General features: G+C 42.5%; 1 protein-coding gene and 1 long non-coding RNA gene across 7 annotated transcripts in view; both read left to right on the top strand.

Annotated features, from left to right (window-relative positions):
- The first annotated feature begins 1,519 nt into the window (after positions 1-1,519).
- Positions 1,520-7,727, top strand: LOC121576754. Of its 6 annotated transcripts, none has more exons than XR_006002529.2 (5): positions 1,520-1,544; positions 1,941-2,077; positions 6,091-6,182; positions 6,366-6,516; positions 7,049-7,727. It is a non-coding gene; the product is annotated as an uncharacterized LOC121576754 (long non-coding RNA). The 6 variants fall into 6 exon arrangements; XR_006002526.2 differs by having other exon boundaries at positions 1,527-1,612; XR_006002528.2 differs by lacking the exon at positions 1,520-1,544 and adding an exon at positions 1,619-1,786.
- A 9,931-nt stretch (positions 7,728-17,658) lies between these two features.
- Positions 17,659-24,065, top strand: part of LOC121577134 (potassium/sodium hyperpolarization-activated cyclic nucleotide-gated channel 2-like) — a 109,961-nt gene continuing 103,554 nt past the window's right edge. The window contains exon 1 of the mRNA XM_045223588.1: positions 17,659-18,074. Coding sequence (XP_045079523.1) covers positions 17,670-18,074 — 405 coding nt within the window. The 5' untranslated portion in view covers positions 17,659-17,669. The remainder of the gene's footprint in view (positions 18,075-24,065) is intronic.

Here is a 24,065-nt window from a genome sequence, read left to right as displayed (position 1 = left end):
CAGAGTTTCCTTCTCAAATGCCCCTAATAGAAAAGCATCGTCCTCTGTGCAGAACCAACAGAAGAGGAATTCTGTCTCATGTTTTAAATTTGAGGATGGATCCCAGATTGTGCCAGATGATGGGGAACTACAGGACAATCGGACTTACATGCAGCAGCAATTTAGTTCCATGCTTCAGCCTGGAGTTAATAAATTTTCACTGCGTATGTTTGGGAGCCAAAAAGCTGTAGAAAAGGAACAAGAGCGCGTCAAATCGGCCGGTAATTGGATTATTCATCCATACAGCGATTTCAGGTAAGGGTAAAGTGCCACTCCGAGGTTGGGCGCAAGTTGGTCATGTGATCCATGGGTTGAACAAGTATAAAAATGGAACCAAGACACATAACTTTAATTTAAATCACCATTAACCAATTTGATATTATGCATTGGAAGTAAACTATGGAGAGATGTGAAATGATCCGAACTGTTGACATCCATCTTTTGCTTTCAGTGAGGTCTGCTGCTTTTCATCAGTAATGCATTGCCACTAAATGCAAATGTAAAATTATAAGCAAAAAAAATATTGTCAGTACAACACCGAATATAAAACCTGAAAAAGTTGTTTACACATTCTTCTCATCATTGTGCAGTTTTGATAGATTTGTGTCTAATGACCTTTTCCATGATGGAACATAGTTGGCTTAGGGATGAGTGTTGTGTACTGCTGAAAACGTAGTAGTTAACATGCAAAGGAAAGGCCTATTTATAGTAATGTCTCACGTTTGTAATGAATAGTCAGAGACTTGTAGTGATGTATCCTGCATAAATCAACTGACCAAAAATGACTTGTTGGTGGTGAAGTTACTTTGTAAAGATAATATGAACCCATTAAAGCTGCAATATGGAACTTTTTGGGGACCAGACCAAATTCACATAGAAATGTGAGTTATAGATCTGTCATTCTCATTGAAAGCAAGACTAAGAAGCTGTATATCTATTCAATGTGAGCTATTTCCATGCTTCCCGTTCTTAAGTTTCGTTTTTGAGTCTTTTACTTTCGTTTTTGTACACCAGCTTCAAATAGCTGAAAATACAATATTTTTGGTTATATAAAATATATTTCACAGCGGTTTAGATGGTACAATGATTCTCTACACTATCCTTGCTTGTTTTGTCACATAAACTGAAATTAGCAACCAGGAAATGGTGGAGCGATTTCTGCATAATGCATCTTTAAATACACATAAAACAGTAAAACAGATTCATTAAATAATTGTCCCATACTTAGTACCTTTATGAAATGCTTTATGGGCAATTTACTAAGCATGCACTCAATGGGTAGGCTATTCTATGATAACACATGTTGTCAAATTCCCTTATAGTGTCTGATTGATTACAGCATTGTACACAGAAATCTGATATGTTCTTGTCACATAACTTCGTCAATTGAGTACCACAGTATGAACCATAATACCCATAAAACCTAGCTGTCAAACCCGGAAATCGTTCCAATCGTTTTTCCACCATTCATTTTTCCGTAGGAGATTTTAGAAACACTTCATAAGGTATGGGTTTTGATTTGGCTTACCCTGGGGTGACGTTTTGATAACCGCGCAAATTTATCTTGGACAAGGTAACTTTTATCAATATATTCTCCTGTAATTACTCTCCAAAAATAAAATGCTAATTAGCCGCGAATGTGGCGATCAAACAGAACTACACATCCTGTCACAAGCTTTTACCTAATCACTCAAGGCGCAGGCTGGAAAAAATCTTCACATTTCTCCACGCAAACTCTCATCCACAAGTAACCTAGCAAGTAGCCTTTTTAGTTTCTCGTGTAAATAATTAATATTGTGTATTTCTTGTGTGTATTCTTGTTTAGCATTTTTCAAATTACCTTTCTAGCTACCTTAGCATTTTTTTATTACTATAATTGTTTAAAACCGTGGCCTTTTTAGCTAAACTTAGGTGTCTCCGTCGATCTGAAGCAAGGATGGTTCTGTGGTCTGTACCGGATTGTAACCACTACATAGATAAGCATACGTGTATTTTGTCGTTTTCTGAGCGAGAGGCGTCGCTGGAGCTGTGTGATAAGGTAAGCCCTGTTTGCTAGCTGCTAACAAGCTATTTTGGTTAGGTCAAAGAGTTGTGGTTAGCTAGCTGCTAGATGCTTTTGAAAATTTGCTAGATAACCACTGACTGTAGTTACTTGTACAACGCACCTTACCTTATTTACAAGTAAAAAGAAAGAAAAAAAACAGTATAGGCTAGTGTAATGACTGTTTTGACCTTTTATTATTTACCTATTATTAAGTCCGTTGTGAGCTAGCCAGCTAGTTAACGTTAGCTCACAGTTTGTGTAGTCATACTTTTTCACTTGGTGACATGCAAGCTAACGTTAGCCTACCAACCAGGGCAAGTATACATTTAACATTTTAGTCATTTAGCAGACGCTCTTATCCAGAGCGACTTACAGTTAGTGAGTACATACATTTCTCATACTGCTAGCTAAATATCGCCTGGTGGGCTAGCTAGTTAGGCACCTTGGTAGGCTAGTTAACTACATTAGCTAATGTTAGCTAGCTAACGTTGCATGTATCACACGGCGGTGTAGTAGGACTTTACCGACAAGGGGTGACATGTTCAATCAAATCACATTTTATTTGTCACATGCGCCAAATACAACAGGTGTAGACCTTACCGTGAAATGCTTACTTAGAAGCCCTTAACCAACAATGCAGTTTTAAGAAAATAGGGGGGAGGCGTTGTCGTGCCGTCTTCACGACTTTCTTGGTGTGTTTGGATCATGATAGTTTGTTGGTGATGTGGACACCAAGGAACTTGAAACTCTCAACACGCTCCACTACAGCCCCGTCGATGTGAATGGTGGCATGTTCGGCCCACCTTTTCATGTAGTCCACGATCATCTCCTTTGTCTTGCTCACATTGAGGAAGAGGTTGTTGTCCTGGCACCACACTGCCAGGTCTCTGACCTCCTCCCTATAGGCTGTCTCACCGTTGTCGGTGATCAGGCCTACCACCGGTGTGTTGTCAGCAAACGTAATGATGGTGTTGGAGTCGTGCTTGGCCACGCAGTCATGGGTGAACAGGTAGTATAGGAGGGGACTAAGCATGCACCCCTGAGGGGCCCCCGTGTTGAGGATCAGCGTGGCAGATGTTGTTGCTTACCCTTACCACCTGGGGGCGGCCCATCAGGAAGTCCAGGATCCAGTTGCAGAGGGAGGTGTTTAGTCCCGGGCTCCTTAGGTTAGTGATGAGCTTTGTGGGCACTATGGTGTTGAATGCTGAGCTGTGGTCAATGAACAGCATTCTCACATAGGTGTTCCTTTTGTCCAGGTGGGAAAGGGCAGTGTGGAGTGCAATAGAGATTGCATCATCTGTTGATCTGTTGGAGCGGTATACGGATTGGAGTGGGTCTAGGGTTTCAGGGATGATGGTGTTGATGTGAGCCATGACCAGCCTTTCAAAGCACTTCATGGCTACCGATGTGAGTGCTAAGGGGCGGTAGTCATTTATGGCAATTTTCTTGTGCACAGGGACTATGATGTCTGCTTGCAACGTAGGTATTATAGACTCGGTCAGGGAGAGGTTGAAAATGTCAGTGAAGACACTTGCCAGTTAGTCGGCGCATGCTCGGAGTACACGTCCTTGTAATCCGTCTGGCCCTGCGGCCTTGTTAATGTTGACCTGTTTAAAGGTCTTGCTCACATTGGCTACGGAGAGTGTGATCACACAGTCGTACGGAACAGCTGGTGCTCTCTTGCATGCTTCAGTGTTGCTTGCCTCGAAGCGAGCATAAAAGGCATTTAGGCAGTCTGGTAGGCTCGCGTCACTGGGCAGCTCGCGGCTGGGTTTCCCTTTGTAGTCCGTAATAGTTTGCAAGCCCTGCCACATCCGACGAGCGTCAGAGCCGGTGTAATAGGATTCGGTCTTAGTCCTGTATTGACGCTTTGCCTGTTTGATGGTTCGTCTGAGGGCATAGCGGGATTTCTTATAAGCGTCCGGATTAGTGTCCCGCTCCTTGAAAGCGGCAGCTCTAGCCTTTTGCTCGATGCGGATGTTGCCTGTAATCCATGGCCTCTGGTTGAGATATGTACGTACGGTCACTGTGGGGACGACATCGTCGATGCACTTATTGATGAAGCCGGTGACTGAAGTGGTATAGTCCTCAATGCCATTGGATGAATCCCGGAACATATTCCAGTCTGTGCAAGCAAAACAGTCCTGTAGCGTAGCATCCAAGTCATCTGACCACTTCCGTATTGAGCGAGTCACTGGTACTTCCTGCTTTAGTTTTTGCTTGTAAGCAGGAATCAGGAGGATAGAATTATGGTCAGATTTGCCAAATGGAGGGAGAGGGAGAGCTTTTCACGCGTCTCTGTGTGTGGAATAAAAGTTTTCTTCTTCTGGTTGCACTTACATGCTGGTAGAAATGAGGTAAAACGGATTTAAGTTCTCCTGCATTAAAGTCCCCGTCCACTAGGAGCCCCGCTTCTGGATGAGCATTTTCTTGTTTGCTTATGGCTTTATACAGCTCGTTGAGTGCGGTCTTAGTGCCAGTGTCGGTTTGTGGTGGTAAATAGACGGCTACGAAAAATATAGTGTGGTCTACAGCTTATCATGAGGTACTCTACCTCAGGCGAGCAATACCTCGAGACTACCTTAATATTAGACATTGCGCACCAGCTGTTATTGACAAATAGACACACACCCCCACCCCTCATCTTAGACGTAGATGTTCTGTCCTGCCGATGCACGGAAAACCCAGCCAAATGTATTTTATCCGTGTCGTCATTCAGCCACGACTTGGTGAAACATAAAATATTAGTTTTTAATGTCCCGTTGGTAGGATAGTCTCGAACGGAGCTCATCCAGTTTATTCTCCAGTGATTGCACGTTGGCTAATTGAACGGATGGTAGAGGCAGGTTACCAACTCTCCCACAAATTCTCACAAGGCACCCTGATCTCCGTCCCCTGTATTTCCTTATTTTCTTCATGCGAATGACAGGGATTTGGGCCTTGTCTGGGAGCAACATTACTTATATCCTTCGCGTCCGACTCATTAAAGAATACATCTTTGTCCAGTTCGAGGTGAGTAATCGCTGTTCTGATATTCAGAAGCTCTTTTCAGTCATAAGAGACGGTAGCATCAACATTATGTACAAAATAAATTAGAAACAATGCGAAAGAACACAAAATAGCACAATTGTTTAGGAACGCGTAAAACGGCAGCCATCCTCTCCGGCACCATTCTTTTGAATTAGCAAATGTGCCTAACGTTAGTGATTTACGCTAACTAGTTAACATTACTTAACATGTCACCATGGGGAAAAGTGTGACTTCACGAACGGTGAGCTAACGTTAACTAGCTGGCTAACAAAGGACTTGTGGGCTCAATGTTTTCCCATACAAAACACAAACGGTTTAGTTCCACGAGTGCATCTGTTGTACATGACTAATCAAATGACCTGTGAAGTCAGTTATACGTGTCAACAGGGATGGAAATTAAGCTAGCCCGAGGATAGTACTTTTCAGACTGGGCTAGTAGACAATGTGCCAAACTAGCCTGACACAGCAGTGAAATGGCTAGTAGAAAATGTGCCAAACTTGACAAACATCGCATGCCACAGCTTTAGGACCTGAATGTTACCCGGGCTAGTAGAAAATCGTGGTCTACTGGCCAGTGCCCAAAATCCTTATGTTCCATCCCTGCATGTCAGTCACTTTCAGACGATCCCCCTATCACTGGTCCTCCTCAGTGACCTCACGGCTGAGGGTTTTAACTTTCCTCTTGAGAATTAGAATCAGAGGTACAGTCGTATAGCTCATCACAATACTTCACCTCTTCGGCAAATAGTACCCTAGACTGTCCTGATCATCTAGTTGAGCATTCCAGATAATTCTTCCATCCCAGCAGAAATGTCCCATCCACATAGTAGGATTTTAGATGTGCAGATAGATCAAAGCCCAGTCTATTTTACCATTACTATAGTCAAGTCTGTGGGTTATGGTATTTTAATATAGATGTTACCATTTTAGTAATCAATTTAGCTAGCTAGTAAAAGTAAAACATTGTTTTCTTTCAGATGGGTGGACCGGAAACCAAGTGACAACACTCAGGTCTGCAGCTGCCATTTTCCGGTGGGAAAGAGAAATGGCCCTGTATTTACCAGAAAAGGTAGCTCATCCACCTTAGTAGAAGCAGAAGATCCAGACTGATTAACTACATTACTTTGTTGGCTGCTTTGAGCAAAACATGTATGTAATATAACCTATTCTGGGAGCCTAGTGTGTGTGTGTGTGTGTGTGTGTGTATGAACTATGTGGAATAATTTTGGACCATTGGCTTCCCTGAAAACAGTTGCTGACAGGCGGAGCAATATGAGTATGTCAGAGGTCGTCACGCTGGATGGTGATGGAGGCTTTGGTGGTCCACACAACAAAGAAGCAGATATCCCTTCCAGTGATGTGGAGCTGACCTAGTGCCAGTAAGGATGGTCTTCACAGAGGTGGTAAGACCCTTCCTCCTTCACTGTCTCTTCAATGGTAAGGTCCCTTGCACCATAGGGACACTTGACCTCCACCACTGCTGTGGTACCCACCAGACCATGCGGTGAGGCACCCAGAATCCCAGTCCCCGTGACCCAAAGCCCTGACTCATGCATATCCATCCCTGTAGCCATTTTGAATCAAATCAAATCAAATCAAATTTTATTGGTCACATGCGCCGAATACAACAGGTGCAGACATTACAGTGAAATGCTTACTTACAGCCCTTAACCAACAGTGCATTTATTTTAAACAAAAAAGTAAGAATAAAACAACAACAAAAAAGTGTTGAGAAAAAAAGAGCAGAAGTAAAAATAAAGTGACAGTAGGGAGGCTATATATACAATAGAATAAAGTGACAGTAGGGAGGCTATATATACAGGGGGGTACCGTTGCATAGTCAATGTGCGGGGGCACCGGCTAGTTGAGGTAGTTGAGGTAATATGTACAATGCCTTGATGCCCTCCTCTTCATTATCTGTGCCCCACTTTACAGACAACACCCCATCCAATGACTGTGATCTGAGGACCCTTTTTAGCAGTGATGGAGTACACGCTTGGCCCTGACCACTGTTCCAGAATTGCTGGCTGTCAACCTCCCTCTCCCCATGGTGTACCAGTTGGGGTTGGTGCGCTGTCCAACTGTTGCCTGCCGTATAGCTTCCTGCTGCTCCACCAACAGCGCCATGCCAACCAGGATGCCTGCATGCCCCAGGTGCCCTTGTTTAAAAAAAATGTTGAGTACAGACAGGGAGGGTAGCGGTTGTTCTGGCTCAGGTTCAAGGAGACATGGCATTCCACTGAACCTGCCCCAGAGACGGTTCCTTAGCCACTGAAGATCCTCCTCTGTGGGCTCTCGGGACAGAGGGTTGTAGTCTTCGGCCGGGTACAGGTCCTCCACTGACTGCACATGGTTGGGCACGGCTGGCTTCCTCCACTCGCATTCCACATCTGTACGGTCGATATTGTGAACCGCCAAAATAGGCTGCATGGCTACATGTATGAGCTCCACGGAGGCATTCGCATGTGGTAGAGAGAATCCCCTTGTCACCTATAGAGACCTGCCAAGAGGAAGGATGTTAAGTGCCACGTCTTTCAATACATGACTTTGAACACCTTGAAATACATTTGTTGTAAGAAATGTGCTAAATAAATAAAGTTTGATTGACATTCCAGCTGTAGAATATTTAATATACTGTAATTTTCACATGAGGACAAGTGCTGTTTTTCAACTTCGAATTGATAACTTGGGATTTTATCACTTGACATATCAATCATATAGTGGGAAGGATCCTATAAATAAAGACTGTGTGAATACATTTGTCTATGGTCATGAAACTACAATACAGGCTGGATGTCTAAACAAAGTCAATTCTGAATGTCAATTGATTTTTAGATTGATTCTCAATGACATTTTAGAACTGTGTTAACTCATCTAATTCTGGCATCTGGGGTAATCTGGTTAATGATCATATAATTGATTAAGTGGCTCTTTCCTTGTAGAATGTTGACAGCTGTATAAAACATATTGTATTGCTAAGATGCTCGAACTTAACCTAATAGCTACACTCTGAAACAGGATGAACTTTATCCCTCATGCTGGCCCTGACCAAACCGTTAAGTTGCCCCTCACTATAGCTGCACTTCCCCTCATGGCCAGACATATAGTGGTCTTCTCCCCCTTTAATGCTCTTATGCTCATCCTTGAAAAATGCCATAAGTTCTGAAATAGACACCAAAGTCGACATACTGTACAAACAATTATCTAGGTTAAGTAATACAAAATAATTTTTTGATCTACTGCTCTGCTATCTAGCTAGCTAAAGTGTAGTCAGGGGCTAGCTAAGACAGAGAAAGGGGACAGAAGAAGTTCAACACTATTCAATTAATTTCAATACAGCACATGGATTAATGTATTGGGCACAGGTCACTGATCGTGCTGGTGAACGGTAGCTGACAGTGTCGGCTCGAGATGACATGCAGGAGCTTCCTGCAGGAATTTGTAGTCTTGCTGAGGTCTTCTCTTGCTAATTAGCATGTAAAAATGTTTTGGAGTAAATTGAGGCAAATATATTATTAAAACTCACCTTGTCCAAGAGAATTACATGGTTATACACAAAATAGTCAAAATTGGTGAAGTGAAATGAAAAAAACAACTTGTTTCAAAAAAATAAATAACGGAAAAGTGATGCGTGCATATGTATTCACCCCCTTTGCTATGAACCCCTAAATAAGATCTGGTGCAACCAATTACCTTCAGAACTCACATAACTAGTTAAATGAAGTCCACCTGTGTGCAATCCAAGTGTCAGACTGGCCAATAAAAATAAAAGATTAAGATGGGCAAAAGAACACAGACACTGGACTTTTTCTTTGCAGCTACATAAGGCTTGAACAAACACTTGTAGCTGAATGCATTGCTAATACTGCCCCAAAAACATTGCCATTCCCATGCTGTTTCATTCTGTGTATCTCAATTAAATAAATGTCTGTGTGATATGTTGTGGTATTTTTCCCCTTTGTTGACAGTTGCAATGGTCAAAATAACAAGCATTACAAATGTATTTGTACATTTTCTTTCTTTGATTTTGGTCTAGGTGCCTGTTCCTACATCATAAGTTGTGAACTCTGTAGGGTTTTCTCTCTATATAATATTACTTGTTGATGAAATTAACTCATACGATGTAAAATATATATACAGTGAGCTCCAAAAGTATTTTTTGTTGTTCTGCCTCTGTACTCCATCACTTTGGATTTGTAAGTGCAGACTGTCAGCTTTTTAATTTGAGGGTATTTCATCCATATCAGGTGAACCGTTTAGAAATTACTGAACTTTTTGTACATAGGTCCCCCATTTTAGTGGACCAAACATTTTGGGACAAATTCACTTATGTGTATTAAAGTAGTCAAAAGTTTAGTATTTGGTCCCATATTCCTAGCACGCAATGATTACATCAAGCTTGTGACTACAAACGTGTTGGATGCATTTGCTGTTTGCTTTACATTTACATTTACGTCATTTAGCAGACGCTCTTATCCAGAGCGACTTACAAATAGGGCCATTCACCTTATAGCCAGTGGGATAACCACTTTACAATGTTTTTTTTTTTTTTTTTATATATTTCTTTTTTTGGGGGGGGTAGAATGATTACTTTATCCTATCCCAGGTATTCCTTAAAGAGGTGGGGTTTCAAATGTCTCCGGAAGGTGGTGAGTGACTCCGCTGTCCTGGCGTCGTGAGGGAGCTTGTTCCACCATTGGGGTGCCAGAGCAGCGAACAGTTTTGACTGGGCTGAGCGGGAACTATGCTTCCGCAGAGGTAGGGGAGCCAGCAGGCCAGAGGTGGATGAACGCAGTGCCCTCGTTTGGGTGTAGGGACTGATCAGAGCCTGAAGGTACGGAGATGCCGTTCCCCTCACAGCTCCGTAGGCAAGCACCATGGTCTTGTAGCAGATGCGAGCTTCAACTGGAAGCCAGTGGAGTGTGCAGAGGAGCGGGGTGACGTGAGAGAACTTGGGAAGGTTGAACACCAGACGGGCTGCGGCATTCTGGATGAGTTGTAGGGGTTTAATGGCACAGGCAGGGAGCCCAGCCAACAGCGAGTTGCAGTAATCCAGACGGGAGATGACAAGTGCCTGGATTAGGACCTGTGCCGCTTCCTGTGTAAGGCAGGGTCGTACTCTCCGAATGTTGTAGAGCATGAACCTACAGGATCGGGTCACCGCCTTGATGTTGGCGGAGAACGACAGGGTGTTGTCCAGGGTCACGCCAAGGCTCTTCGCACTCTGGGAGGAGGACACAACGGAGTTGTCAACCGTGATGGCGAGATCATGGAACGGGCAGTCCTTCCCCGGGAGGAAAAGCAGCTCCGTCTTGCCGAGGTTCAGCTTGAGGTGGTGATCCGTCATCCATACTGATATGTCTGCCAGACATGCAGAGATGCGATTCGCCACCTGGTTATCAGAAGGGGGAAAGGAGAAGATTAGTTGTGTGTCGTCAGCTTTGGTTGTGTTTCAGATTATTTTGTGCCTAATAGAAATTAATGGTAAATAATGTGTCATTTTGGTGTCACTTTTATTGTAAATATGTTTCTAAACACTTCTACATTAATGTGGATGCTACCATGATTACGGATAGTCCTGAATGAATCGTGAATAATGATGAGTGAGAAAGTTACATACCCCCCAGAAAATGCTAATCTCACCTGTTATTGTAATGGTTAGAGGTTAGCATGTCTTGGGAGTATGGTATTTGTGCGTCTGTATCTTTCTCACTAAGCTGACAGTCTGAACTTCAACCTCAGTCATTTGATCATTTCAAATCCAAAGTGCTGAAGTGCAGAGCCAAAACAACAAAAAATGTCACTGTCCCAATACTTTTGAAGCTCACTGTATATGTAGCTGTAGAGGGATAAGTGTGTTGATGACGTATGCCACCCCAGGTTTAAACGAGAGCGTGGGGAGCTCTGCCTAGTAATACAGTACAATACATGTTCTTAGATCTGGTGGGAGCTCACACTGGTTCACCCAGGGAAGAGGCTGAGACAACTTTCTGGAATCTATTTGACAATTTCACTTTTAAAGATACAGTGAGGGGAAAAAAGTATTTGATCCCCTGCTGATTTTGTATGTTTGCCCACTGACAAAGACATGATCAGTCTATAATTTTAATAGTATGTTTATTTGAACAGTGAGAGACAGAATAACAAAAACATCCAGAAAAATGCATGTCAAAAATGTTATAAATTGATTTGCATTTTATTGAGGGAAATAAGTATTTGACTTAGTACTTGGTGGCAAAACCCTTGTTGGCAATCACAGAGGTCAGACGTTTCTTGTAGTTGGCCACCAGGTTTGCACACATCTCAGGAGGGATTTTGTCCCACTCCTCTTTGCAGATCTTCTCCAAGTCATTAAGGTTTCGAGGCTGATGTTTGGCAACTCGAACCTTCAGCTCCCTCCACAGATTTTCTATGGGATTAAGGTCTGGAGACTGGCTAGGCCACTCCAGGACCTTAATGAGCCACTCCTTTGTTGCCTTGGCCGTGTGTTTTGGGTCATTGTCATGCTGGAATACCCATCCACGACCCATTTTCAATGCTCTGGCTGAGGGAAGGAGGTTCTCACCCAAGATTTGACGGTACATGGCCCCGTCCATCATCCCTTTTGATGCGGTAAAGTTGTCCTGTCCCCTTAGCAGAAAAACACCCCCAAAGCATAATGTTTCCACCTCCATGTTTGACGGTGGGGATGGTGTACTTGGGGTCATAGGCAGCATTCCTCCTCCTCCAAACACGGCGAGTTGAGTTGATGGCAAAGAGCTCGATTTTGGTCTCATCTGACCACAACACTTTCACCCAGTTCTCCTCTGAATCATTCAGATGTTCATTGGCAAACTTCAGACGGGCCTGTATATGTGCGTTCTTGAGCAGGGGGACCTTGCAGGCGCTGCAGGATTTCAGTCCTTCACGGCGTAGTGTGTTACCAATTGTTTTCTTGGTGACTATGGTCCCAGCTGCCTTGAGATAATTGACAAGATCCTCCCTTGTAGTTCTGGGCTGATTCCTCACCGTTCTCATGATCATTGCAACTCCACGAGGTGAGCTCTTGCATGGAGCCCCAGGATGAGGGAGATTGACAGTTATTTTGTGTTTCTTCCATTTGCGAATAATCACACCAACTGTTGTCACCTTCTCACCAAGCTGCTTGGCGATGGTCTTGTAGCCCATTTCAGCCTTGTGTAGGTCTACAATCTTGTCCCTGACATCCTTTGAGAGCTATTTGGTCTTGGCCATGGTGGAGAGTTTGGATTCTGATTGATTGATTGCTTCTGTGGACAGGTGTCTTTTATACAGGTAACAAGCTGAGATTAGGAGCACTCCCTTTAAGAGTGTGCTCCTAATATCAGCTCGTTACCTGTATTAAAGACACCTGGGAGCCAGAAATCTTTCTGATTGAGAGGGGGTCAAATACTTATTTCCCTCATTAAAATGCAAATCAATTTATAACATTTTTGACATTCCTTTTTCTGGATTTTGTTGTTGTTATTCTGTCTCTCACTGTTCAAATAAACCTACCATTAAAATTATAGACTGATCATGTCTTTGTCAGTGGGCAAACTTACAAAATCAGCAGGGGATCAAATACTTTTTTTCCCTCACTGTAGATAGATAGATAGATAGATATATAGATAGATAGATGCAGACGTAGATGCGTACATTCTGGTCAGAGGCAACCAAACATGAGTTGGGTTAACACACACAAAAGGGTGGGTTAACAGCATGACATTATGTTTAATGTATATCTGTGCCTTGACAATTCACTTTATGACATTCCCCCCCTGGGGTTTTACTATTGAAATTAAATTAAATGTACATAAAAAAAACATTCATGACAAATCGTGGGGCTCTTATTTTTGAAATTGGGAATGCAGGGCATGACAAATTTTGGCATGATAAATCGACAGACTCTTATTATGAAATCGGAAAATGCCCGAATTGTATTTTGGCATGATAAATCAAGGTACTATTATTCTGAAATTGGAAATTGCAGGTATTTTATTTTGTAATGACAAATCAAGGGACTCTTATTTTGACCTCTGAAATGCAGGACTTTTAGTTTGACATGGAAAAAGTGAGTTACTCTTATTTTGAAATTGGTTATACAGGACTTTTATTTTGTCATGACATTTCGGGGGCTTCTTATTTTGAAGTGTGTTGGATGTAACTCTGTGCTGGATGCTGGATGTAACTGAGCCGGATGCTGGAAATAAACTCTGCTGGAGGTAGCTCTGAGCTGGATGCTGGATGTAACTCTGAGCTGTATGCTGGATGTTGTAACTCTGAGCGGGATGCTATACTGGATGTAACATCCAGCATCCAGCTCAGTGTCACAGCCCCTACTGATCATCAGCTTGAGCTGATTTTGTATTTAGTTGATTCCAGGTCTTGATGTACCCCCTCCACTCTTTCCCCCTTTCCTAATCATGAACTCATCTTTTAGAGAAATATAAATTACCTGCAGGGACTTACAATTACCCATAAGCCTACTTAGTGATGCAAATGTAAAGCATTACTGCTATGTCATGTTTGTTAGGTAGCCTACAGTTTTCAGGCTAGGTTCACATAGGGAGAAATATTTAGGATTGGCGAGAAAATGTGGAGAAAATGGGTTTTACTCTTGATGAAACTGCTATAAAACTGTGTTGACAGGTCTGGGGTGAGTTTGACTTTCTTGTAAACTTGACAGAGACACTTTCTTAATAGGGCACAACTTTATAGCCAAAGGAGATTACGTGGAAATGTTACGACTGCGAACATTGGGCTCCTGTGTCCTGACCTCTGGAAAGTCTTAATTGCAAATGTGATAGTCATGGTTTTGTAGAATACGCACATTTGACAGTTAGCCTATAGCCATATGTTTGAGTTTGATTGCGGCTTGTTATGAAGTTATTCATTTTCCATTGACAGACAAAACTGTCAACATGACATACCATACTGACACTTAGCCTATTGTGCGCCGGGCCTGGCGTTTAGACCGAGAGTGGTTTTGTAGGCCTACTTCACAACCAATTACTTCTCCCATATGGTCAAGCAATTTGGAAAATGTAATGCAAAATGTATGGCATTTTTGTTATGTAGCCTACTGCAGCAACTTCCTGTTAGAATTATGATAGGCCTACATCTCGTCATTCACAAAGTCGAGTCATCGATGTTCGTTTCCAATCTGGCAGGATCAGTTAGTCAAGACATTACTCAGCGCCACACACCTACAGTGCCTTGCAAAAGTATTCATCCCCCTTGGCGTTTTTCCTATTTTGTTGCATTACAACCTGTAATTTAAATAGATTTTTATTTGGATTTTATGTAATGGACGCACACAAAATAGTCCAAATTGGTGAAGTGAAATGAAAAACAAACTCTAAAAAATAAATAACGTAAATGTAGTGTGTGCATATGTATTCACCCCCTTTGCTATGAAGCCCCTAAATAAGATCTGGTGCAACCAATTACCTTCAGAAGTCACATAATTAGTTAAATAAAGTCCACCTGTGTGCAATCTAAGTGTCACATGATCTCAGTATATATATATACCTGTTCTGAAAGGCCCCAGAGTCTGCAACACCACTAAGCAAGGGGCACCACCAAGCAAGCGGCACCATGAAGACCAAGGAGCTCTTCAAACAGGTCAGGGACAAAGTTATGGAGAAGTACATGTCAGGGTTGGGTTATAAAAAAATATCCAAAACTTTGAACATCCCACGGAGACCCATTAAATCCGTTATTAAAAAATGGAAAGAATATGGCACCACAACAAACCTGCCAAGAGAGGGCCTCCCACCAAAACTCACGTACCAGGCAAGGAGGGCATTAATCAGAGAGGCAACAAAGAGACCGAAAATAACCCTGAAGGAGCTGCAAAGCTCCACAGCGGACATTGGAGTATCTGTCCATAGGACCACTTTAAGCCGTACACTCCACAGAGCTGTGCTTTACGGAAGAGTGGCCAGAAAAAAGCCATTGCTTAAAGAAAAAAATAAGCAAACACGTTTGGTGTTTGCCAAAAGCCATGTGGGAGACTCCCCAAACATATGGAAGAAGGTACTAAAATGAAGCTTTTTGGCCATCAAGGAAAACACTATGTCTGGCGCAAACCCAACACCTCTCATCACCCCGAGAAACACCATCCCCACAGTGAAGCATGGTGGTGGCAGCATCATGCTGTGGGGATGTTTATCATCGGCAGGGACTGGGAAAGAGGTCAGAATTGAAGGAATGATGGATGGCGCTAAATACAGGGAAATTCTTGAGGGAAACCTGTTTCAGTCTTCCAGAGATTTGAGACTGGGACGGAGGTTCACCTTCCAGCAGGACAATGACCCTAAACATACTGCTAAAGCAACACTCGAGTGGTTTAAGGGGACACATTTAAATGTCTTGGAATGGCCTAGTCAAAGCCCAGACCTCAATCCAATTGAGAGTCTGTGGTATGACTTAAAGATTGCTGTACACCAGCGGAACCCATCCAACTTGAAGGAGCTGGAGCAGTTTTTCCTTGAAAGAATGGGCAAAAATCCCAGTGGCTAGATGTGCCATGCTTATAGAGACATACCCCAAGAGACTTGCAGCTGTAATTGCTGCAAAAGGTGGCTCTACAAAGTATTGACTTTAGGGGGGGTGAATAGTTATGCACGCTCAAGTTGTCTTTTTTTTGTCTTATTTCTTGTTTGTTTCACAATTTGCATCTTCAAAGTGGTAGGCATGTTGTGTAAATCAAATGATACAAACCCCCAAAAAATCAATTTTAATTCCAGGTTGTAAGGCAACAAAATAGGAAAAATGCCAAAGGGGGGTGAATACTTTCGCAAGCCACTGTATCAGTTACGCTCTTCCCGAGCATTAGACTCCCGTTACCTTGAGTTGATTAGACAGCAATATTGATATCCACTGATATTATACTAGGTGCAAAATTCAGTATGTTTTTTCAGTTGAGCTCTTCAATATTAATCCATTTACCTCACACATGTTGTTGTCAAATGTAATATTCCATATGACATATTCCATACAGGCCTACTTGTCCTTTAAAGTGTGACGATCTTAGCCTATAACTTGGCGGTCACAATAATTCAAATATGTTGATACTATCCTGGTTACACTTACACTATATATACAAAAATATGTGGACTCCCCTTCAAATTAGTGGATTCAGCTATTTCAGCCACATCCGTTGCTGACAGGTATATAAAATCGAGCAAACAGCCATACAATCTCCATAGACAAACATTGGCAGTAGAATGGCCTTATTGAAGAGCTCAGTGACTTTCAACGTGGCACCGTCATAGGATGCCATGTTTCCAACAAGTCAGTTTGTCAAATTTCTGCCCTGCTAGAGCAGCCCCGGTCAACTGTAAATTATGTTATTGTGAAGGGGAAACATCTAGGCGCAACAACGGCTCAGCCGCGAAGTGGTAGGCCACACAAACTCACAGAATGGGACCGCCGAGTGCTGAAGCCTGTAGCACGTAAAAAGTGTCTGTCCTCGGTTGCAACACTCACTACCGAGTTCCAAACTGCCTCTGGAAGCAACGTCAGCACAAGAACTGTTCGTCGGGAGCTTCATGAAAATGGGGTTACATGGCCAAGCAGCCGCACAAAGCGAGGTCCATACAGAAATGGTTTGTCGAGATCGGTGTGGAAGAACTTGAATGGTCTGCACAGTGCCCTGACCTCAACCCCATTGAACACCTTTGGGATTAATTGGAACGCCGACTGCGAGCCAGGCCTAATCGCCCAACATCAGTGCCCGACCTCACTAATGCTCTTGTGGCTGAATGGAAGCAAGTCCCCATCTCGTGGAAAGCCTTCCCAGAAGAGTGGAGGCTGTTATAGCAGCAAAGGGGGAACCAACTCCATATTAATGCCCATGATTTTGGAATGAGATGTTCGACGAGCAGGTGTCCACAAACTTTTTGTCCTTTAGTGTATGTCACCCTTTGTCCTTGTAGCAAGGATTTAGAATCAATTCCCCATCCAGCACTACTCTCATATGACCCCTTCTCCCTTCTCGGCTCCCCTAGTTACAGTAAGCAGAGAGGGTACTTGTCAGATGGATAAAGCAACATCAGCGTCTTTACTGGCGTGATATGCACAGCAAATAGCAACATAGAACATTTGCTCATAATGAAAACAGTGATACCACAGTTTCCACTTGTACTCGAACTCATGATATACCCCAGTGACTTACTGTACTTTTACTGTACTGTTATTACAATTTGTACACTTTTTGAATGCATGATTGAGTTGCCAATTGATTCACATCATCACTCCTACAATAGAAGCCAACAGATTATTCTGATATGAATTAAATTAATATATTTGGTTGATCTGGGATAACCAGTTGAGAGGGGGAAGGTGGATATTCTGTATAATCTTCCATTTCCCCTGATTGTTTAAATACAATTTCAACAGTTGATGAATGCAATTGTGGGAGTCAACTGTTTATACCTGAACCTTACCTGGAGTTGAAGTTCAGGTGTCCTGAGTTCTTCCACCTTAACTGTCTCTCTGTCCCCTAATCTCCTTCTCCACTCTGCTCTCTAGGTTCTATTGGGATTTCACCATGCTGATGTTCATGGTGGGCAACCTCATCATCATCCCCGTGGGGATCACCTTCTTCAAGCACGAGACCACTGCGCCCTGGATCATCTTCAACGTGGTCTCTGACACCTTCTTCCTCATGGACCTGGTCCTCAACTTCCGCACAGGCATCGTGTTAGAGGACAACACTGAGATCATCCTGGACCCCAACAAGATCAAGAGGAAGTACCTGAAGACCTGGTTTGTGGTGGACTTTATCTCCTCCATCCCTGTGGATTATATCTTCTTGATCGTGGAGAAGGGGATCGACTCTGAGGTGTATAAAACGGCCAGAGCCCTGAGGATCGTGCGCTTTACCAAGATCCTCAGTCTGCTGAGGCTGCTCAGGCTGTCCAGGCTCATCCGCTATGTCCACCAATGGGAAGAGGTAAGCTGGGCTCTAGAATTTACTTTGACCAATAGCAGGAGGAGATGGGATTTGCAATAATTTTCTAGAATTTACACAGACCAATAGAAGCATGGGTTGTTATTAAGCAACAAAATCGTTGTGTGCGCAAATTCAGGGCAAAACAACAGTGAACTCCAAATAATTATTGACAACATTTAACAACATGCACAAGCATCATTTTCGTTACGTTGTCAGGCAACCCGTCTGTGAGAGGCTGCACACTATGGGTCAAGTACTTGCATTGACCAATGGAAAGAGGGGGTAAGATGGCATAGGCCAGAATCCCTTCTATGATACAATTTCAAGGAAGCAGTAGCAAGAATAAAACACAAGTGAGTCAGATTGAACATCATCAACCCATCCTATTTCTGGGAAGTGTTTTTCCAATAATAGGCTAGTCTCACACTATCACAGGCCTTCAACACTGTTGTCTCTCTGTATCTGAAGTGACGTATATCAGCAGGATGCTGAGATTCACAGCTTTGCTCTCTCTGCGGTCAGTCAGCCTCATCATCACAGCGATGTGCCATGGCGTGCAGCCAGTCACATATAGCGAGAACATGAAAGACAGCAGTTCATGTTCAAAGGAAAGAACATGAAAACAGCATACCCACAACAAAGACATTATTGAATCAATTCCTGTGATCAGCAGCTGTCCAGACAAGCAGTATGGCTTATTAATCACGCAGTCTCGCTGTCTTCATGTATTTTTCTGTCTTGGATCAAAACCAAACATCCCATTTGATCAGCTTGTGTCTTTATTGACTGTCTTGAATCTGAGGTGTGAATGTTAATGAGATGTGGGTGATTAAGCAGACTGCCTAATACAGCACAGAGGAACTTCTAATGATGTGTCTTCATAGACAGGAAAAAAATAAGTTTCCATTCTACACTGGAAAATCAATTTATATTAACGATATACTGTATGCCCCTCTGTGCTCGATAAGATATTCCAGAAGAGGCCCTAAACTGACCCAAGTCTGATTACTCAGTCCCTCTGGTGTGTGTTCTTTACAATTATATTATTGATTACAGAGTGGTAATTTGAGCCAGACACAACCCGTAATTATTGAATCAACCCCTTACCCACTGCTCAGCTCTGCTCTGCACAGGGCAGCTACTCACCTCGTCTAGAGCATGAGATGGCCAGGGGGACAACTCACTGAATAAAAGTGGAACTTAACAGCAATATTTATCACCTCTGTTGTCATATAATAACTTAATCTTCTTAGACAGAAATGTGCCCATCAATATGTAACTGTAAAACCTGGGAACACAGACTTCTTTACTACTGCACATACTGCAGCTGACAGCTGCTTAGAGTAGTGGTTCCCAAGCTGTGGGTTGGCAGGGGGGGTCGTGTTTTTTGTGTGGTTTTTTTAGGAACTCAGTCCGGCTTTAAACTTACTCTTGAAAGTTGTAATATTAGAATGCACAAGGTGCAATTTTGAAATTGGGTAGTGCATCATCAGTTCCTCTTGTCATGTTAGTCATTCCATACCTTGGAGAGCTATTTATAAGTTATCAGAAATGTCCAGATCAACTAGCCCATGTCAGCGAAAGTTTTTTTATTTAGGTTTTTTAGCCCATAGATATTATTGTAATTTCTTTATCACTCAAATATCACGACTACACATTAGACAAGCCAAAATGTATAGAATTGCAAGAAAACTTGCTTTAAAACTGCACCATTTTATTTGCACCCCTTGACAAAATGTGTAGAATTGCAGGAAATAAGATTGAAACCTGCAAAATTCTCTCCACCAACAAGAGCACTGTGAACAGTTTGTGTCATGAACAGTGCTTGTGCCCATAGCAATAGTGGCAAGTGCTCAAGCAATAAGGTCCGAGGAGGTGTGGTATATGGCCAATATACCACGGTTAAGGGCTGTTCTTAGGACATACAGTGCCTTCGGAAAGTATTCAGACCCCTTGACTCTTTCCACATTTTGTTACGTTACAGCCTTTTTCTGAAATGGGTTAAATTAGAAAAATCCTCAGCAATCTACACACAATACTCCATAATGACAAAACGAAAACAGGTTTTTAGAAATGTTTGCTAGTTTATTACAAATAAGTATTTAGACCCTTTGCTATGAGACTCGAAATTGAGCTCAGATGCATCCTGTTTCCATTGATCATTACATTTTAGTCATTTAGCAGACGCTCTTATCCAGAGCGACTTACAGTTAGTGAGTGCATACATTTTCATACTGGCCCCCCGTGGGAATCGAACCCACAACCCTAGCGTTGCAAGCGCCATGCTCTATCAACTGAGCTACACGGGGGGCTCATCCTTGAGATGTTTCTACAACTTGATTGGAGTCCACCTGTGGTAAATTCTATTGATTGGACATGATTTGGAAAGGCACACACCTGTCTATATAAGGTCCCACAGTTGACAGTGCATGTCAGAGCAAAATCCAAGCCATGAGGTCAAAGGAATTGTCCGTAGAGCTCCGAGACAGGATTGTGTCGAGACACAGATCTGGGGAAGGGTACCAAAAAATGTCTGCAGCCTTGAAGGTCCCCAAGAACACAGTGGCCTCCATCATTTTTAATGGAAGAAGTTTGGAACCACCAAGAACCCAATGGTCACTCTGACAGAGCTCTAGAGTTCCTCTGTGGAGATGGGAGAACCTTCCAGAAGGACAACCATCTCTGCAGCACTCCACCAATCAGGCCTTTATGGTAGAGTGGCCGGACGGAAGCCATTCCTCAGTAAAAGGCACATGACAGCCCGCTTGGAGTTTGCCAAAAGGCACCTAAAGACTCTCAGACCATGAGAAACAAGATTCTCTGGTCTGATGAAACCAAGATTGAACTTTTTGGCCTGAATGCCAAGCATCACGTCTGGAGGAAAGACTACTCAGGATCGAGGCAAAGATGAACGGAGCAAAGAACAGAGAGATCCTTGATGAAAACCTGCTCCAGAGTGCTCAGGACCTCAGACTGGGGTGAAGTTTCACCTTCCAACAGGACAACAACCCTAAGTACACACCCAAGACAACGCAGGAGTGGCTTCGGGACAAGTCTCTGAATATCCTTGAGTGGCCCAGCCAGATCGAACACCTCTGGAGAGACCTGAAAATAGCTGTGCAGTGACGCTCCCCATCCAACCTGACAGAGCTTGAGAGGATCTGCAGAGAGGAATGGGAGAAACTCCCCAAATACAGATGTGCCAAGCTTGTAGCGTCATACCCAAGAAGACTCTATGCTGTAATAGCTGCCAAAGGTACTTCAACAAAGGACTGAGTAAAGGGTCTGAATACTTATGTAAATGGGATATTTCCTTTTTTTTTTTTTTTTTATTATTAGCAAAAATGTCTAAAAACCTGTTTTTGCTTTATCATTATAGAGTATTTAAATTTCAGCAATTTTAGAACAAGGCTGTAACGTAACAAAATGTGGAAAAAGTCAAGTTGTCTGAATACTTTCCGAAGGTAGATTGGCCATATACCACAAAGAACAGCCCTTAGCCGTGGAATATTGGCCATATACCACAAACCCCAGAGGAGCCTTATTGCTATTATAAACTGGTTACCAACGTAATTAGAGCAGTAAAAATAAATGTTTTGTCATAACCGTGGTATACGGTCTGATATATACCATGGCTTTCATCCAATCAGCATTCAGGGCTTGAACCACCCAGTTTATAATTGTAAATAAATCCTGTTCGTGCGATGTGCATAACTATAGATAAATCCGACAGGAGAGTTTGAGTGATGAAAGTTGGACAGAGGATCTCGAAATCTCTGTGCAAGAAACACTTGGACGAACTTCAAAAAACTAATGTTAGGCTATTTGTGCTGTTATTATGTTTTTATTTTTATTTTTTTTATTTCACCTTTATTTAACCAGGTAAGCCAGTTGAGAACATGTTCTCATTTACAACTGCGACCTGGCCAAGATAAAGCAAGTAGTGCAATAAAAACAACACAGAGTTACATATGGGTAAAAAAACATAAAGTCAGAAATACAACAGAAAATATATATACAGTGTGTGCAAATGTAGCAAGTTATGGAGGTAAGGCAATAAATAGGCTATAGTGCAGAATAATTACAATAGTATTAACACTGGAAAGTATATTTTGTAGAAGGATGAAAGTCTGATAGGAAAATATGTACGAAAAATACAAAAAAACTGGGTATTTACAGGCTATTTACAGACACACGACATAAACACAACTGCACTACTACGCCATCTTGGAACACATGTGCCAGATGTTAAGACTTCAAACCGTTTTAAATGGCCTATTTGCGAGATTGATTGTTATTTCAATAGTCATAGGCTACTGACTAAAATCTGGGTTTATAATTGCAATTCAACTTTGCCATGTTTTGCTGAGCTAGATGCAGGTAGCCTATAGCCCCTGATAGGCCAACATCTCATTTCAGGAAAAAGTCCACAATGAAACTGACATTAACCTCTTAAATGTAAAGTCCCCATATTTGGGGACCCAATTAGATTTTGTTTATTCAATTCAGTCTGGTATGAGAACGTTACCCCTATCTGCAAAAGCAGGGTGTCTGCGGAAAGCTGAGTATCTTGGCTATTGATTTGTGCCTTAAAATCTTTGGTGTGACTTACTACCACATATGGCAGGCCGAGCCGATGACCTAATTTCAACATGGCTGCAACCTACATTCTGGTTAGCGTTGTGAAGCATAATGGAAATAAACACGGAATACGTTGATACACACCGAATGCCGGGACTCCACAGATCATGAGGATGTCTTATTTGTCTGCCTGTGACCTACCGTTATTGAGCACCAGCCCCGATAGTCAAAATGTTTATTTTACACAATGTTTTCACCAAACAGGAAACCTCTTACAAGGTAAGCTTCGATTTGGTCTGTGTTTGAGCTATAGCTACATGGGGGGTATGAAATAAGTCCTTAGGTTAGTAGGAACAAATGTAGCCTATTGCCAATGTTATCTGATGATGTATGACTTAATGGCAACATCGAATGTCCACGGAGGGACTATATCTTTGTGCATCAAAAAGATGACCTCGCCTGCTTACGCGCTGAAGGCATCCATTACACAGGGGATTAGCTACTATGGCACCTTGACAGTCTTGTAGCCAATGAGATAAGCTTTCCAGGGATATGCAGTTGACCTGGGTGGGACAAAGCAAGGCCTAAAACATTTTATGCATATTGCGAACTATTGCTACCTGGCTCAGAGACGAGATGCACCGAGCACGCTACTTTACATTGTAAACAGATTTCATCGCTTTAATTTAATCGCTTTAGCATAAAAGATGGCTTCTCAAGGGGGAAACATTTTAAAAACTAAGAATATCGAACAGGAAGCTAAAAAGAAGGCAGCTATGAATAAGTATACTGACATAGAAGCTTTGAATAAAATACAGGTCGAGTGGCGCAGTGGTCTAAGGCACTGCATCGCAGTACTAGCTGTGCCACTAGAGATCCTGGTTCGAATCCAGGCTCTGTCGTAGCCGGCCGCGACCGGGAGACCCATGGGGCGGCGCACAATTGGCCCAGCGTAGGGGAGGGAATGGCCGGCAGGGATGTAGCTCAGTTGGTAGAGCATGGCGTTTGCAACGCCAGGGTTGTGGGTTCGTTTCTCACAGGGGGCCAGTATGAAAAAATAAAAATAAAAAAATGGTATGCACTCACTAACTGTAAGTCGCTCTGGATAAGTGCGTCTGCTAAATGACTAAAATGTAAATGTAGGTCGGACTCGGTTAAGGGGAGCGATTTGGACAACAAGGATTTCGACTCGGCCGACGAAGATTGCTTTCTAGAAGGATTGGATCCACTTTTAGATCTGTAAGTAAATTATTTTCATGACTTTATATAGCTAAATTACTATATGTATTTAGTTTTATATAAGTTGTATGCTTTTTGTGCTTTTAATTTTGTTTACATAGGCCTATGTAACAAGTAATTTCAATGTTATGTAATTCCAAAGTAGTTATTGTCTATGTTTCATATTAGTTC

This window comes from Coregonus clupeaformis, chromosome 11 (genome assembly GCF_020615455.1).
Source record: "Coregonus clupeaformis isolate EN_2021a chromosome 11, ASM2061545v1, whole genome shotgun sequence".
In the NCBI taxonomy this organism is placed as follows: domain Eukaryota; kingdom Metazoa; phylum Chordata; class Actinopteri; order Salmoniformes; family Salmonidae; genus Coregonus; species Coregonus clupeaformis.
Note: the sequence above shows the minus strand (reverse complement) of the source record. Positions and strands in the feature narration are given on the sequence as shown.